The sequence below is a fragment of the Anabas testudineus genome, chromosome 21, assembly GCF_900324465.2.
Source record: "Anabas testudineus chromosome 21, fAnaTes1.2, whole genome shotgun sequence".
Taxonomy (NCBI): Eukaryota; Metazoa; Chordata; class Actinopteri; order Anabantiformes; family Anabantidae; genus Anabas; species Anabas testudineus.
Genome location: NC_046629.1, coordinates 2404578 through 2422312, shown reverse-complemented (window position 1 = coordinate 2422312; position 17735 = coordinate 2404578). Strand labels below are relative to the sequence as shown.

Below are 17735 nucleotides of genomic sequence, written 5' to 3'. Positions count from 1 at the left end.
CTTACTAGAATTTGCAACGCAGGCTCTGGTTACAGTGGCGCCTCAACCTGAACAACCTGTACCTTTTTATAGTCTGACACTGCCTTGCAGACAGCCAAATACACAATGAGGGGACAGTTCCTTGTAAATCAGGCCTCTGAAGAGCTCACTCTCTTAGCATAATATTCTCCTTTTAATGTAACTAAATAGTAAACCACAGATTTTCAATCATGTATGGAGGAGTGGTGATAAAAGACAAAATGCACTTAAAATAAATTAAACTTTATAGTGGTTACATAAAAATAAATATGAGGTCTTGGTGGTGTCAATATCCTTTTGGATATCCTTTCCTTTTGGATTATTTACAACCCATGTACTGTATATCTATGGCTTTGGCAAGCAAACAGTGTACAAACAGTGAACATATAGCTCTTTCATTCCAAGGGCAATTTTCCCCCTTATCAACTTAGCACAGTGCCCGAGGATACAGTCTAACATCCTGTAATCATAATGTGTGAGAGTGCAGGCTGGCCAGAACTGAATATGGTTCTGCTTTAACGCCTCGTGTCGTGTCCCAGTGGGATTCACACCAACACATATAAACACCAACACGTCAAACAGCATCTGTGTTCTCACAACTTTTCCCCTTCAAAGCATCAATTTTTCAGCTAATTGTATTATTTTACTCAAACACACGAAATACACATCGTACCTCCAGCTAGTTGTTTACATGACACACAATGAAAATACAGACACTGGTTAGCTGATGCAGTACCTTATTTAATTTAGATTCTTTACAGTGTGCATGTGCTTGTAAGGTAAAACAGCTTCACCTCCTTCTCTGTGTCTATGTTGCAATTGCTGGGTCACTGTTGTCGGAAGGAAAGCTGAATACATCCCCCAGAAGAGCAGAGTAGTTGACGATTTTCACTGCAGCCACGTCAGCATCAAACCTCGTATTCACATCAAACTGGAGACAACAGAAACACACGAATGACTACACTACTCTAACAGCATTAAAATAGTTTCTAGTTCAGTTCTGCCAAGAGGTGATTGCTTTAGTCTCCACTTTGGTTTCACCAGTTGTTGCTCTCCTTTTAATATTTTAACATCGTTATTGTTTCTCTGTGATCGATTCCACCTTCATCATTCCTTTGTTTGTCTTTATGTGCTTCTTTCAACTTGAAAAGCACCTTAAATTTTAAATGTGTATCAAATATGCTGTGCACATTTCACTGCCTTGTTTAAAGTTTTAAAACTTAGGACAGTCTTTTGTCTCCATTACAGTAATAAAACCTCACACACAGAAAACAAAATAACTTTTAAAGGCCAGATGTAATTTAGCTATTTCTCTAAAGTATGTCTATTTGAACTGGTTCCAAGATTGTTAAATATAATGAACCCAAAGAAAGAACAAACAGAGTAAAAGTAATAAGGAAATTGGCAATGCTAAAAAGCAAAAGAATAGCAGCAAAGATCAAAAAAGCCCAAAAAAAAGATGCTTTCAGACATTTTGAACTTTTTGAGTTTTACCTTGAAACTTTTCAAGGAGGTCGGAGTAGTTGACCAGAGACTGAGATATTAGCTTTTGCTTAGAACCTTGTGAAGCAAAGAGCAGCTGGAAATGGTGAAAGAGGAAAACGAAGAATTGAGTAAGTGCTGTGTCTGCATACACACACACACATACACACACAGTATATTCAGGCCCGTCTCATTCTGTGCATGATGCCTTCCTTTGGATTGTATACTGTGTATATTGTATACTGTGTCTCTCCTGCTAGCTTGTTTCTGCTTAGATTTGGCTGTGGCAAAGTGTGCTAAAATCAACAATACATAAAAAAGATACACAGACAAAGGAAACAGGAGCTACTTCCTCCTTTTTGTCCACCTCTCTGTCAAGTCACACTTGTGTATTTGACCATTGTGTCCCACTCATTCTGCTTTTGGCTCACTTATCCACTGACTCATCACAGACAGGGGTAGAATGTAACTAGATTTTGATTTGAAATGTTTTTTAAATCTGTGCACACATTGTGAAATCACTCTGCTTTTCTAACTCACTCTCATCTGAGTGATATAATCAATTTATCTGCTATTGTTCTCTTATACCTGTAAGGTGTCTTCAGGCAGAACGGGGGGCGCAGGGTTCTCTACCCAGTTCATTCCTGCCAGGAAAGCGTGGTAGTCAATCTCGTCTCCATCTGCAAACCTACAGCAGACATACACACAGATTAAAAACAGGTACATGCTCTCTGATGACAGCTCCCACTTGATTTATAGAAATGAATGTTTTGCACTATTTCCAATGCTGATTTTTTAAGGTATTCAATCACATGCGGGTTCACAGATATTTCACCAATGCCAAGAAAAATCTCTGGGCAGAGAAGTGAGCTATATGTTACAATTAGTGAAAATGAATCATGGTTTTTAAAATGCGGAGAGAATTCGAAGTGTGTGGCGAATAATGTGGGCTTACTTGCTGAGCAGACCTCCGAGCAGGGTCTCAGGCAGCGGAAGCTGGAAAGACTTACAGATGGCTCTTGCTTCTTTAGTGGAGAGACGGCCAGTTCTGGAGACACACAGAAAACAGAGACACATCTTTCTAACATAAGAAAAAATACCAAGGAGCCCACATAGTAAAACTGGAAGGTTTGGCCTCATATCACAATAGGTAAATACTGTACCTATTTTATTTGGGTTAGTCGCATAGGGAAAATACACAAGCTCTTCAGAGACCAGAATTAAATCAACATATTGTCATAACTTCACAACAGCCAACTGAACAGGATCTCCTCATTAGTCAGTGCTGATGTTTTGAAAGCATAGGGTCAGCTACCATCATACATCAGTATATGACATATAGAAAATGTCCCAAACTGAATTTGTATGCAGACAATTTGCTTGTGTGAGACAGAGGATGCTTGTGCTCTAAGAACACATTTGTTTCCCACAGTAATGCCTGACAGTCCAGAGGCCCATTCTCGTCATGCCATCTTAATTACAGGGATGTTGATGAGCAAACTGAGTGTCAACACAGTCATAAAAACAGAAAAGTCAGCTTGACCTTGTGGCACTGGTGACTATTTATTTCAGCTAACCCTACGGCTACATATGGACGTATGGTTGTATGTAGCATACATGCATCATAAGTGATTCTACATTCAGAAAGGACATGAGGAAGACCAAGTGCGTGTGTGTTCTCTGTTCTGCACAACTACATGCTGTACAGGTTTCAGGGTCCATCTGGTTCCAATGATCCACTCTCACGCTGCTGGAACTAATCGTTGCTTGAAGATATGGGGCCACTGGCTGCTCGATTGATGTCTTGTTGTGACGCTCTGCTTGTGTGTGTTCTTGTGTTCAAATAATGTATCACACTGTGTGTGTGTGTGTGTGTGTGTGTGTGTGTGTGTGTGTGGTAGGGGTGTCGCCTACTTGTGTTGGTCGCGATAGCTGAAGGCTCTGGTCAGGTCAGGGAGCTCCTCAAACTGCTTCTTTCTGAGGATGTCCTGGGCCACAGCCAGCATCAGGCCCATGTCCGCCTCAGGGTCTTCTCTCACTGAGAATTGTCGACCCAAGACCAGAACCTCATGCTCTGACAGGCCGCAGTCCAGTCCCAGCAGCAGACCCCTGTGGTAGATACAGGCAGATGTGTACATGTGAAGAAACCAAAAAAATAACACAATTAGAAAAGAACACCCTTTTGTAACATGCTTTGAACCAAGCAGTAACTGCTTGATGTTGTTTAGGAGACTTGTAACTGTGTAGAATTTGATCACTCACATCAATAGATACTCATGTACAGTATATGGGGGACAGACTGAAATATACTTATTTGGTGGTGTTAGTGAAGTACCTGAATGACTCATATGGGATGAAGCCAGTGTTGCTGGGGTCACTGAAAAGCAGAAACTTCCTGATCTCACTCTGTTTCTCCTCTGGAATGGATCTTAGTTTGCTGAGCACGATCCCCACGTTGGATTTGGGGAACTTTAGGCAGTTACACACAAACATGCACATGTGACACGTGTTAAATGACACAAAAGAATAAAGATGGCTGCTTCAAAGTAGCACACAGCACTGGTAAACCATGCTAAACCTGAAACAGACTTTGTTACAGTGAATCTTTTATACAAAACCATGCATAATCCTGAGGAAACAAACATGAGTCCTCCAGGTCCCTCCCTACCTCTTCAGCATGTTGCTCCATGTACTTTAGGGTGTATTCATCGGCATCCAAAAGCTGGAAGTCCTTACTGTTGAGGCAGAGTGTAGCTCCCACATACAGATCTTGAGCTGTAAAGTACTCGGACAGCTCGCTCTTAAACAGCTCCTGGCCTGGCTTCTTCACACGACCACGCTCCAGAAACTTACCACCAATCACGCCTGGTGCAGAGAAGTGTGAGAGGGAAGGATGAAAGTGTCAGATAATCTTAATTCTACCTTTGAAGTTTTGTTCACTCTTTCTTATTTTTCTGGTTTGTTGAAACATAACTTGGTCCTTGATCCACATTTTCAGGGCAGCATTAATTTTTATATCATGTTGGCAATATGTTTTAACTTTTAAACCTAATCTAAATCTGAACTGAATTTAAATTCCACTCATATTGCTCTGTTTTACATCATTACAAATAGCTGGATATCATTTCAGAGCATTGCTGAAAAATCCCTGACCCTTGACATATTATTCATCTTCCACTATAAAAATACTGTCATATATTGATTTACATTGATGGGAACGTCTCCATCCCTGAAAAAGTAGGTCTATGAGCTAAACATCATCTGCTTCGTCTGTCTTCAAAGGATCCTGGAAATGGAAACTGAATCTGACAAACCTAATGCTTACCATGAGGGTCATAGATTTGTATCTCATGTCTATGGGAGAGGTTCTGATGCAGATTTGGTCCAAATTACCTGAGTTCCTCTGTGGGCGTTCAAACACACTGATGGAATCATCGCAGAGGTAAAAGGAGATGATGAACAGCCTCTCTGTGTCAACTGGGTCAGTAGTCACCATCTTGGCACGGAAATTTAGTATGTTGCTGTTTAGGCCACATCTAGAGGGACATATACACTAGAGTTGGGGGTCTACCGGTAACACACACGGATGAAAATATTTCAGTGTATAATTTGATTGTGACTGTGACTACATCTCATCCAACCTGTCTTTTTCCATAAATTTGTGGAAATCTTTCTGCGGGGGCTTGGGCAGCAAGCCCTGGCAGGAGCTTAGCGAGTCCTCCTCTGATCCAAAGCCATTGTAGGGGGGCACAAGGCTCGGGGGCTTAGGAGCTTCAGGAGCTTTGTACTGAACTGGGGCTAAGTCCTCTGAGAAGAAGAAGGAGAAAGAAAACACAAAACACTTAAAAGAAGAAAGGAACTCCAGAGGGGAGCTGAAATCATCAGAGGGCAGCAGGTAATCCATCCACACAGCAGCACAACATCCCGCCTCTCACTGTAACCCAGAGCTGACCTCTGGCTGCTCAGAGTTAGGTGGGACCCACCATCATAGTGTGCTGTCATGAGAGGTTCACTACTGTGACTAATGCAGCAGGACCCAAATCCTGCACAGGGTGGCAGAGGCATCCAGGACAAGCTTCAGTTTCTCCTGCTGGTGTGCAGTGTTTTTAACTGAGGAGGCATGGAGGAATATCAATGCTGCAGGGTCAGAGTATCTTATGTCAGACTAACAGTGCCGCTGAACCCTGTTGTTGCCTTTAATATCCTCAGATGAAGAAAGGACTAAAAAAAAAACATTACACAGAAAGAGCTGGCTCCAGTTTTCTCAGAACATTTCTGTGGTAGTAACAACACCTCATTGTCTGAACAAAGATATCCTGTAACTTTGACCTCAAGAATCTGTGGGAATTTGCAGGTCAAACTCTGCTCGTGCTTGCTCTTACTGCCACCAAGTGTTTGAAGAATGCAATGCAGGCATGCAGGAAGCAACAGATGGCTGCAGAACGAAACCCATATTCATCTGTGACTAGGCAACATGTCAAGGTTCCATTAAAAGTAAAGGTTTGTGTGAATACACATATTGTTTCATTCAGCTGGTTACATGAATAATTCAGGCTACAATGTCAAACATTTGTCTGTTGAACTTTCTGAAAGAAATAGTTGAATACTATAATAAAAACACGAACAAAACAGTGGTGTTACCAATGCCGTATTTGGAGCGATAGTACTCTTTGGTGAAGTCATCGCAGTCAGTGATGATAACTCTCCTACCCCACACATTCACCTCCCCACCTACAGTCAGATCATAGTCTTTATAAAAATCCTCATGGACAGCTCCAGTCTGCAAGAGAAAAGAGAGACATGAGGGAATGAGGGAAAAAGAGGTCTGAGACTGACACTTTTTGCTCATTCCAATACTACATGATCCACTCTACTCCTCCAGGTTTCAGTAAATTGGTTGCTGGAATTGACACCTTCCTGCCACAAATTTCCTCCTTTTGTTAATTAATTAATTCATCTCACAAATAATTTTACATTTATTTATATTATTTGTTGTTACGTGTGTTTTTGGTGTGAGCATGGCTGAGACATAACATACTTTGAGGCTGTCCAGTATGTAGCGTTTTCCTTTAGTTGGAGAGGCAAACACATTGAGCACTGTGCGGTCTGTGATCTCCCCAGGCTGCTTGATGCGGATTGAAGCATGCTGCAGAAAAACATAAATGATACAAGATATTTACACATGTGCACATTTTGCATGCAGGCGTGAACACACCTTAAGAGAGAGGTGGCTAGACCAAAAATGGATGGAGAGAACAAGAACAGAAAAAAGAAGCAGAGTAGAGAAGTGATCTGAAATTGAGGGTGTGGTGATTTCCCATTGGATGGTGGATTCTGGTCGACCTTAAGGACTGACATTTAATAAAGGCATCGGAACAACCGAATTACTGAACTAAAAACACACACACAAACACACACACAGAACCATGATTGAGGCCTGGCTGTCTTTCAAGATGAATTAGACCTCAGTCAGTAACTGGAGAGGAAAGCCAAAATGCTTGAGGGAGACTGGATGCTACAGCAATCCTGTCAGACTGAATGAGTTCTCGTGAGGGGAGGAATGGCGGGAGAGGGATGAAAAGAGGTCATCCAACAAGAAAGAGAAGCGCTGCAAGCTTTTGGGTTTGGTAAACCCATCTACAGTATAAATGTAAAACATGTAAATGGACAAAAGTGAAAATACCGACTATATGAGACAAGCTGTGAAACACATTCTGCTGCATCATAGACTCCAAAAAATGAACTTTACCACTTGCATGGAGAATTCATCTAATTGTTTGATGTTAGACCTGAATGTTCCTACCCATATTCTATATTATATAGCACTATCGTTAACCCTTTAGGATCTGTGTTTCTCTTCTTTCATCGCATTCCTGAGACATATTTATCACTCCTCTTCTCTACACTCCCATAGCTGAATGACTCTGGCACACTTTTTTGAACAGATCCTCCAGTGGTTCCTCACCTTAGGCAGCTTGCTGCGCTGTAGAAATTTGGGCAAGGTATCCCTCCCGGAGTTTGGGGAGATAACCTCCAAAATCTCTATGGTGTCATCAGCCAGGAAATAGTGTAGTATGAGCTCCCGCAGGTCTCCAAACACGCTGTCTGTGTCGTCCCAGAAGCAGTAGAAGCGCAGAACTTTGCGGTCGTGCTCCAAGAACTGCTTCAGCGTGTCATGCCTTTCATACGGTCGCAGTGGTTTCATACTTTTCTCAGCCTGGATCAGGGACCGTGTGAAACATGGGAAATCAATACAAATCATCACACATGCATTTGAGAACTTACTTTTTTTTTTTTATGCAATTATTTTCTTCGACAGTAAATATTCGTGTTTTTAACAGGGCATCAGTGCCATATCATCCGAAGCAGAAGTATAGCTCATTATAACTAATTTTATAATTACTATATATAAAAATGTAGAAATACAAAAAACAACTAAACATCAATAGATATTCAAAGATAATCATATAGAATATATATTCATATAGATTGATATAGATATAGATAAAGATACAGATATTCAGTGATTCAAATAAACATTGTGGGCACTGTTTTCCAGCTTTTCCTGTTAAAGAGTCTTTTCGTATGCGAAATGTACTGTAGGGGTTTAATCTAATGTGATCTGAACTGATTCTAGTGCTTCCAATTTCAAGATGAAATTAGTTTCTTTGAAAATAAATTACTTTTGGTCCTTTCTAAAGTAACTTTTAACATTACAAGATGTACCAACTAAATTATTAATCAGTTCTTTAAAAATGTAAATCAATATAATGGATTACAATGAATATATGCCTTAGTTATACCTTCTCTTCTGAGAAGAGTAAAACTACACTTTCCACAGTCTCCTTATTTAGAATAGAATTACCTTTCTTCTTGTTTTTGAGATATTTGTCTTTGTGTTTGTGTATTTGTATTATGTGTAATACTTTATTCTGCAACAAGTTATTTCTGTATGAATGCCTAAAGAAAAGTTTTATTCCAAAAAATGGTCTGACCTCTTCTCTGAGATTGCTATAGGGGTCATCAGGGATATGAACGGGCTCATTTAGTCTCACACCAAGTTTAGTGAGAAAGTTCCTTGTGAAAGAGTCACAGTTGGTCACAGTGAACATGCGGGAGTACAGCACCATCTGTTGGTTGAGGTTGAAATGAAAAATGTTGTAGAACCTGTCATCATTAGGGGGAGGCAGTGGGATGCGATGGCGATGAATAAATGTTCCTGCACAAAGAACAGCAACAACATAGTAAGAAGTCTAGTTTGAATCCTGAATGTCGAAAAATATTTTCAATAAACCTCACAAGTAAAAATAATAATCCTGTGATATCACAAACAGAGAAATCATCTGTTCTTACCTTGAGGGATGCCGCTGTTCTTGTACTCTGGCTCCACCACCTGTATGGTATCATCTTCCAGGTAGAAGTAGATCTTACACTTTCGTAATTCTGTACGTCTCATCTCGTGCCTCAGGCACAGCTTCCTGAAAGTATGCTTCAAAACACAGAGCCTGGAGGGACAAAGTGGCGTTTTGTCAATAACATTTTTTAAATGAAGGCTTTTAGTTACATGGCATGAATTTAGCTGCATGTGTCTTGTGATGATGTAACCATGGTATGCAAATGTTTAAATACTAAAACAAATCACTAGAACAACTGATCAAAGTGTACTAAGTAACATAATAGACAATACAGTACATTGGATACACTAAATGTAATGTCTATGCATGTATATATTCAGAACAATAAATATGGACAGAAAATTGTGTGTGAAACTGGTGAGGTGAAGACAGTCACCTGCTTGTCAAAGGCTACCCATGACGGTAAACCCCTGCCTTGTCCTTTGGGGTAGACTGTGTACTTTGGTTTAATTTTCTGGCCAACTAAAAGCTCTCCACCGATCCCTGGCTTCTCTGATCCCACCAGCATGGGAACTCCATTGGAATAGTCAAAGTGTTGGGATTTGTGGAATCTCTCTTTTCCCAGCTGCAGTAACAAGATGAAGAAAGCATCTCTAAAACCTGCTGTAACATCACGTATCCTTCATACACAACAATTGCATTCACTAACTTTATTTATAATTAAGTTCTATATATATATATATATTATCATCATATTTGTATACCTGAGTAAATATCTGAGTATGTGTAGGTAAGATTAACTTATACACAGTATAGATAAGAGCTTGGAAACCACTTGAAATCGGCTTGTTTTACACTTGTAGCTGTGAACTTTACTGCACCTGTCGCTTCACCACAACATATAGTTTATCATTATCTTTGTCAGTAATTTTAACTTGTATCTGTCGTCATCCGTGTAAATTCCGACAGCTCGGTAATTTTCTAAATTCACATACATGTAGCTTAGAAGCTAACCTGCTAATCTTAATGTAGTTATTACTGAACAGTAGCTTCACTAAGCTAGCTGGCCTTTTCTAGATTAAAGTTAAAGTTAAGACATTCAGCGCTACGTAAAATATAAAAACAACCTGTAGAAATCTTACGTATTTATTAGAAGAATTCCCGGGAAGAAATGGTAAAGCCATGACGGTAATATTTAACTATAACAGGTCGATTATTCCCGTGATGAGACTCATGAAGCTGCTGTGACTAGTTAGCCGTCTGTTATCGGTTACCATGGAAGCGCTTGTTTGGGGGCGTCGCCTGGCAACCAATAAATTAGCACATCTGTACAAATGTGACATAAAAATAAAAAACTTCAAAATGTGAATTAAAAAATGTTTGATACGCCTTAAAACGTCACATTTTGATTTTGTATTTTATTACAAGTAGTTACCGTTTTTATAATTTTACACCTCCTGTCATTTACAGATGCGCCTGCTGTGCAGAAAAACTAATGTCACATAAATGCAAAAGAAAGTCAAATACATAAAGACGCACTTGAACCACTGCACATAAATTTTAGTTTTAATTTATTTTTATGTCTTCATGTCATCAAACTTATAGTATACAAACCACAGCCTTCAGTACCTAAAGCATCCAATTAGTGCTAAACAAAATATATAAAAGATATGCCGGGGAACCTAACCAAACATAGCACATCTAAAAAGGCATTACAATCCCATGTCTATCAGCACTTAGCAATTCTATTCATCTTGAAAACCTTAAGATGACAGATTACGAAGTCTGACACCGCAACATACATATAACACTGGCATTAATAGAATGCTACGGGCACCGCCTGCCATGAGAATTTAATTATAACAACAGAACACAATCTTTCTTTCTGGCACAACGTCAGTTTGGTACAAAACAATAAAAATAAAACATGGCTTCAAATGATCGTTATGTCTGTTTAAATAATTTAACATGATATGTGACCTTATTTAGCCCAGGAAGTGGAGTATTTTAAGAGGGCCCTGCAGTCCAAAACAAGAAATCCCACATCCATATCAACAGTGCTCATCACAAAGAGGTACAGTATTGAAATAGACAAAAGTATGTGCAGCTTATGTTCAAACACGAAGATTCAAGCTAGTGTTAAGTGGTCTGCGCTCTGTCCAACCACTTATAAACCACCCAGCAATGATTTGTTTTAGTTTATTTCTTCTATCGTTGTTTGACATCAGAAATACAGACTCTTCATTTGGCAGAACCTAAGATGCCAGACCAAGCAGGAATCCTCCAATGAAACCACCTGTGACGACAATGTTTTTCTTCACAAACTCTGTGGACTGAAAAGAGCACAAAACACATTTCAGTCTATAAAGTAATTACAATAAATTTCAGACACTTTGTTTTTTTTTAAATATATAACGAATTTAGATAAAAGAGATATTTTCAAATTAATTAGCAGTCCTAAAATGAAAGAAGCTTTTTAAGATTTTTAGCATTTTGCCTTTTCAATAGTGCAATGTTGATACAGAAATTAGTTGTATGGTGAGCATTCTAACCACAAGTAAACCAACTGTCTCGTTTTCAATTATATATTATTATATTCTAATTATGCAGATGAAAAAGTTCTGATTTTTTCCCTTTTAATGACAGTCAAAACAAAACAACACACAAATCATACCTTCTCAAAAAGTGTGTTTAATTCTGGACCTGCTTGATCAGTGCTTTTCTTTAACTGCTTCTTCGCTTTGTTGACATCCTTCTCTACTCTCTTCCAGTCCACTTGGATATAGCCACTATTGTTAGCAATCTGGAGAAAGCATCAGGCAAACAGAAAATATACAGATGTCAGATTCAACAGAGTTTTTTTGCTGAAAGGCCTGACCCTCCAGTGTTTATGCCCAGCAATGCAAGAATACCTGCAATAGCAGAAGACCTCCTCCTACTGCTGTAGCAGCAACTTTACCAACCTTCTGGAAGAGATATCCTGCACACCTAAAATATACAGAAGACAGAGTGTGAAAGTTAAAAAAACATTACCACTGTAACAACTGCATGACAGTGAATAGGCCAATGGGCAAGTTAAGATAGTGTCCGGTGCCATAACTCAACTATACAAAATAAGAGGAAAGAGGATGGGATTTGTTTCTTTTACTGATGGCAAATAGAGATCCAAGTTTAATTAAAGCAACAGCAACATCTTCCTGACAGAAATCTCCCTTTAGAGGATAGGAAACACTGGGCAGTAGAGAAGCACAATGACAAGATTCAGTGTAGTGCGATGCTACAGCTACAAACCTAAAAAATACAAAATATATATACAGTGAACACAAGTCGTATGCAGTGCAATGCGCATAAAATTACAGCGTAAATTATGATGGTGAAAATGCTCAAATCAGTAGGCAGTGGGAAAATAAATGAGACATATCAGACATGTAGTTAGATCTTAGTGTAATCCAAAGCCACAGGGCTCAGGTGTGATGTAACAACTACTTATTATTGCACTAGACTAGTTTTAAGACACTCTAGTTTAGTTTTTGTTATAAACGTTGAAATGCGATATTTATCTAAAGAAATACGTAGGGGGATATAAGGATGAGCACTTGGAGGAAGCAGAATTCATTTCAAAGAATAATAGTTACCATCCGCTCACTCCCCCTATGGCTATCTGTGTAGCTACGGAGTATTTCGCAGCTATGGGGCCGGAGTTTTTTCCGAAAAGGCGGTTCCACCATCGCTGACGTTTGGCATATTCTGTCAGGTCCACGACCTTGTCGTAAATCTCCTCTTCCAGTTCTGTGCATTCATAGAAAAACACACAATCAACAAGACGGAACGTCTCCTACAGATGCGACTGTCTATTATAGCAATGCTAACATATCAGGCTAACCTTTAAATAGTTAATGCAATTGTTCCAACAAAGTTGAGGCTACGTTTGGCATGAGTTGGCAATAAAGTGTATCCGTTAATCCACATTACACATGTCTCAACATGACAGAGTTATCTAACGATAAATCACTTGGTCTACTCTTGTGATTAGCAGCTAATGGCAAAGTTGTTTGTAGTTAAAGTTAGCATGTGTGAAGTTAGCTTGTGAAGTTAAGCTAACATCAACGTTAAGTGACGTTAGAAAAGTTAGCTACAGCGTTGGATGCTAACTACGTCTAAAGAGATTCTAGATATAAACTAGGCAGTCCGACCTGTTTCTTAGCCATGTTTAGAGAATTCCCGGTGTGCCTGTTAAGATGAAGATGTAATTAGGTTATAGGCCTGCTTACCCTTGTCACGGTTCGCCATTTTGGAGTCTGCTCTGTCCTCAACCGCCCGCACGTCCGGCGTCATGTGCATAATTATGACGGTCAAAGTGAAAGAGACAGATGAAAGTGAAAGAATTATGTTATGATTCATGTATTTACTATGATTTAGTCAGAGCTGGAATAGAATCAGCTGTTTGTTTAAACAGTACGAAGAACAACATGAGCAAAAAAAGAAAGCTCAAACAGAAACGTGCTTTTTTTCATGATCTTTATTGTAAACGGTGTAGGAACTGATAACTGATAACTGACAAACACATTTATTTCAGTTAAATAAACCCTATTCAGAGTCTTTAAATGGGAATGGTTTGTTTGTACATCCTATTATACTATCATATATTATTATGTATAAGAATAAAGGTGAAAGATCAAGGCATCAGCTAACCTGTGTCTTCACCTCCCTACTATCTATACTGCTGAGGTTTTTAAGATCCTTATTAAGTTAAGAAGTTATTAAGCTCATAATCAAGACACGACGTCACACAAGAGATTGGCTCTAATAGTTCCTCATACCCTTGACTAACTAAGAAACAGCACATATAACGACTTTAATAACAAAGCAATAAACTACAATGCAGACTCTAATATCTACTGAATGAGAGTTCACTGAAATGTCCAGTCGCCAGCATGTTAGACAGTTTATATGCATTTAGACAAATCCATGAACAGCACAGCCTACATGGAAAAACAACCTACTTTATTTTACATATGTAATTTGTAGGAAACTTAACAAAGAAAAAACAGTGTACATGGTGTAAGCATATTTATAAAGGCTATGAAGTGATGGGTCACTTGCAGTATAGACTCACGTTTTACAAAAATGCTTTGAAAATGGTTAAAGCACAATTACCAAAGCAAAAGGATAAACTTAAAACAGCGGCATGAATTCTAGTCAGGCTGGGTCTTTTTGTCAAAACTAACTTTCAGAAATGCCTAAAATCAGGTATGTAGGGGGATTGCAAGCGTTAAAGAGTTATTTGGTCTGTGGAGACTTTTTCTTGACAGAGTGTAGTATCTTACATATGCATTTTGTAGGACCATTCTATTTTCTTCCCATGTCCTGTGGGGGTCTGGAGCAATTTTGTTGTTTGGTTATGTGATTTCTATTGTTGCTGACAACTAAGCAAAACAGTCATGGACAGAGTGTTGGCAGATTTACAGCCAATCAGTCGCCACTAAGATTTATTCCTATCAGAAAAGTCCACACACTTTTGCATCATTGCAGGCTTTTCTTAGTCTGTGGAACACATCGCCAAATGAAACTGAGTTACCTTAGTATATTTCACATAATGAAATTTCATAGATTAGCAGAAGGAAGCAGCAGACCTACTGTATAATGTGCATAAGAACACACAGTGAAGAGAATTGTCTATGAGGGTCAAAGTGGTAAAAGAAAACAAGCTGGTGAGCTGGCAATAAATGAGTGAGTGTTTCACAGTGACTGTGAAATTACATTGTCCCCCCTTCAATAGATATTAAAGTAGGGTAGTTTATTGCTATGTCATTTAAATAGCTGACTGTGCACTTTTTAAATACTGCTTGCTCTTCTTTAACCTGTGTGTAACTCTGAAACTCTCCACTGTTTACTGAAGTGATAATATCCATCTATCCATCCAGCAACAAACATCATCCACAGCGTTCCCCTCTGGACAAATGACAGCTGTTTTGACCAATGAGGCGGCTTGAATACAGTTACGTAATCACAATATAACGCAAAGGAGCCAATCACGGGGCTTGGGGCGGGTCTTCGCAGCCTATTTCGTGTGTACGTACGCGTGCTCGTTCGCGTGCTCCCCATACATCGACTGGAGACGGTCACGTGGCTGCCGACGCCCGCCGCTGATTGGTCCGCCGGAGCGGAGGGCGTGCCGACGGTGGCGGCGTGCGTTTGCCTATGTGACACAATTACAACAACTTTGAGCCGATGGTTGGGGAAGTTTGCGATATTATCAAATAACACTCACTCCTAAATCCCAACATTACATCAACTTCATGCACAAACTGCCACTGGAATACACGCTGTGTTTTGATGCACAATGAGGAGTGTGGAAGGTAACTTGAAGGGATCATTTCCTTGAGGATTTGGCAAGAATTACGCTACGCCCCGTTTTAGTCCTGGATACAAGGTGTGCAACACTCTCATTGTTATTGCATTTCGCCGGAGTTGCTCGGTCCAGCTGATCTCCCCAATTCTTCATCCATGAAGTCGTGCGGAGTGTCGCTCACCGCCGCTGCCTCTGCTGCTGCCCGGAGTCTCGGCGTTGCTGGTAATGACGAGGAGAAAATGGCGTCGGGAAAAGCGACTGAAATCGAAGAGGACTTTCCGAAGCTAACAGCGCAAGAGAAAGAGAGCCTGGCCGGAATTGACAGGTTAGCTTATCCGTCGTGTGCACCACATCCCCTGCTCCTTTTCTGCAGTGTATGTGTTTCTTCGTGCAGTTTGAAACAACAAATATGAATGCCCCCAAGTAACACGGAACCGCCTGTGTGTTGTCTGTCCTCTACTTGCAGTTCACTGTTTGGATTTCATAGGCTTCAAGAAGATGGCGCCAGAACGAAGGCCTTGCTGTTAAAGGTATGCCACAGAATATGATCACAGTCTCCTCTGCCCGTTATCTGCTCTCATTAGTGCATATCCCACCTGAAATAAGTGGTACAGACCTCCCAACGACACTCTTGCTATATGAGCAGCTGCGACACACGCAAGCAGCAATTTCCCTAAATTTGAAGCTGAACCAGAAACATTTCCAATCTGGACGTAATTAGTGCAAGAAACGGAGTGAGGCGCATAATTAAACTCACATTTCTGCAGTGTTTACCAAGCAGGCCTAGCAGACAGCGCGCTGTGCCACAGTAAATTGCAGGGCGCTATCAATCTCCACCCTCCTAAAATCGGTGGTGTCATCGAGGTGTAGAGAAAATAGGTACCGTGCTACGTGATAGCATTTGGGAAACATGTTTTCCATAGCGTGGATATCGCCATCAACACTGTGGTCCACAAGGAGCAGCAGGCATGTGTGAAGAAAACACGTTACAGCTGCTGCTGTTTGCTAGTGACATTAGCTGTGCAGCCGACGTAACGTTGGGGCTTAAAGCGACGTTACCGAGTTACCACTTGTGATATGTGACTCTTAAAAGTGCCACACTTTTCCTGAGCTGTTATAGAGGAGCAGAGGCTTAAAGCAGAGCAAAAGGAGAGTTCCCCACTCTGCCATCCGTCCCGTCCCCGGTAACGGCAGCTGGAGTTTGGGCTTTGCGTCAGCTCACTCTGGTAGCATGTAGCGGCTAGCTGTGCTCACATAGCATCTACGATAACACCCAGCTCACATCATCAAAAGAGAAACAAGCACATCGTGGTAGTTTAGGGTTGCAAAAAAATAAGGTTGATTGACTTTGCTCAAGATGGCGGGGAGGGGAAGAAAATACCTAGCAAACGTTTGCTAGCCCACTAGCATCAGTGGCTATGCTAATCAGCATTCGCTAAAAAGATACCAGTGTTTATAACACAGGTGATCGATTGAAGCCCACTGAAGTGCACGGTTCCCATGTGTTTATGCAGCCAGTGTAACTACCATTACACTGTCTGTGTTGGATCTGTGTCCTCAACATGTGGCTCCTGGGCTGCTGGTTGGAGGTAGGGTTAGCTGGGAACATTGTTTTGTTAGGGGGTTCTTCCAGATTAGGCCCAGCCATGCACTCAGTTAGTGCAATTCGTTGCTGCCAGGTTTCATACACTTCTGCATGCACACAGGCTTTGAATGCTTGACATGCACAATTCACATTTTAAGATTATCAGCATAGACAGGGTGGCTAGGGCCCAGTTTGTAGAGCACTCGTCCACCAACCCCAGGAATTGGAGCTTAGGTTCCCAGTTCCTACTGGGCACATGTCTGTGTCTGTGAGTGAGACTCTGAACTCCAGTGTTTGTGCAAGTGGATAAAAACGCTGCTGAATGGTCAAATGGAGATGTACATGTACATTTGGAAGGTCTGATTGTGGGATCTTTCTTGCACAGGACTGTGTCACATTCAATCTGTAATGTCTATACTTCTGTGCTAGAATTAATCTACATTGATACCAAGTTCCCTTTACATCCTCTCTGGACTCTACCATGTTACAGTGTGGGGGAAGGGAGAGTATTAGTTCAGCATGAGGTACAGTTTGAACTGACATACAGCTAGCACAACTTCACGTTAAGTCAATCTCTTTGTTGCTGTCCCACTATAGTTTTTATTACTAGTAAATGTATGTGTATTGTGTTCCTCTGCTGCATTACCTTAAGTGCTTGTATTGATCTGAATAAGTTTTAGTTATAGTTATGGAAATCGTGTGAATAAGGGGCATATTTTGCACAATTTCTTCTATAAATGAAGATCCTTTTCCTCATTAGTGATTACATATGATGGCAGGGTAATACAATGATGATGTGACTTGATCATTTGAGCAAAGACTTATCACAGCACAGTTTGGTTATTTCAATAAAAGTTAAGTATGGTTTTTGAGTTGTGCACAATACATGTAGCCAGTCTTGTCACTTAGAATGCACATATTTAATATCCATGAACAACACATG

The 17735-nt window shown here is 40.3% G+C and overlaps 3 protein-coding genes across 4 annotated transcripts in view; 1 reads left to right on the top strand and 2 right to left on the bottom strand.

The window, feature by feature from the left end:
• Positions 1–747: 747 nt before the first annotated feature.
• On the bottom strand, positions 748–10161 carry efhc2 (EF-hand domain (C-terminal) containing 2). The gene is given in 16 exon segments (XM_026375830.1): positions 748–949; positions 2089–2188; positions 2456–2548; positions 3415–3609; positions 3836–3969; positions 4169–4365; positions 4894–5036; positions 5142–5307; positions 6142–6280; positions 6539–6646; positions 7466–7717; positions 8496–8719; positions 8854–8938; positions 8940–9005; positions 9292–9480; positions 9998–10161. Coding segments are annotated over 16 exon segments (2256 nt in total). The 5' UTR covers positions 10040–10161; the 3' UTR covers positions 748–826.
• Positions 10162–10399: 238 nt separating this feature from the next.
• On the bottom strand, positions 10400–13245 carry LOC113173850 (FUN14 domain-containing protein 1-like). The gene is made up of 5 exons (XM_026377442.2): positions 13127–13245; positions 12491–12644; positions 11768–11843; positions 11530–11658; positions 10400–11188 (listed from the first exon to the last, which is right to left on the bottom strand). The coding sequence occupies exons 1-5, from the start codon at positions 13194–13196 to the stop codon at positions 11111–11113; spliced, it is 507 nt and encodes a 168-aa protein (XP_026233227.1). The 5' UTR covers positions 13197–13245; the 3' UTR covers positions 10400–11110.
• A 517-nt stretch (positions 13246–13762) lies between these two features.
• The window catches only part of kdm6a (lysine (K)-specific demethylase 6A), a 29841-nt gene continuing 25868 nt past the window's right edge, over positions 13763–17735 (top strand). Inside the window, exons 1-2 of one of the 2 annotated variants that reach the window (XM_026376083.1) lie at positions 13763–15532; positions 15674–15737. In XM_026376083.1, coding sequence (XP_026231868.1) covers positions 15363–15532; positions 15674–15737 — 234 coding nt within the window. In that variant the 5' untranslated portion in view covers positions 13763–15362. The remainder of the gene's footprint in view (positions 15533–15673; positions 15738–17735) is intronic. The other variant, XM_026376082.1, reaches the window with a different exon arrangement.

Bases quoted from the DNA above. Each gene is read 5' to 3' on its own strand.
- LOC113173850 (XM_026377442.2), bottom strand. From the start codon at position 13,196: ATGCACATGACGCCGGACGTGCGGGCGGTTGAGGACAGAGCAGACTCC. The intron at 11,659-11,767 runs GTATTCTTGCAT...TGCTTTCTCCAG, and splicing joins GAGGTCTTCTGCTATTGCAG to ATTGCTAACAATAGTGGCTA. The intron at 11,189-11,529 runs GTATGATTTGTG...TGCTCTTTTCAG, and splicing joins TAAACACACTTTTTGAGAAG to TCCACAGAGTTTGTGAAGAA.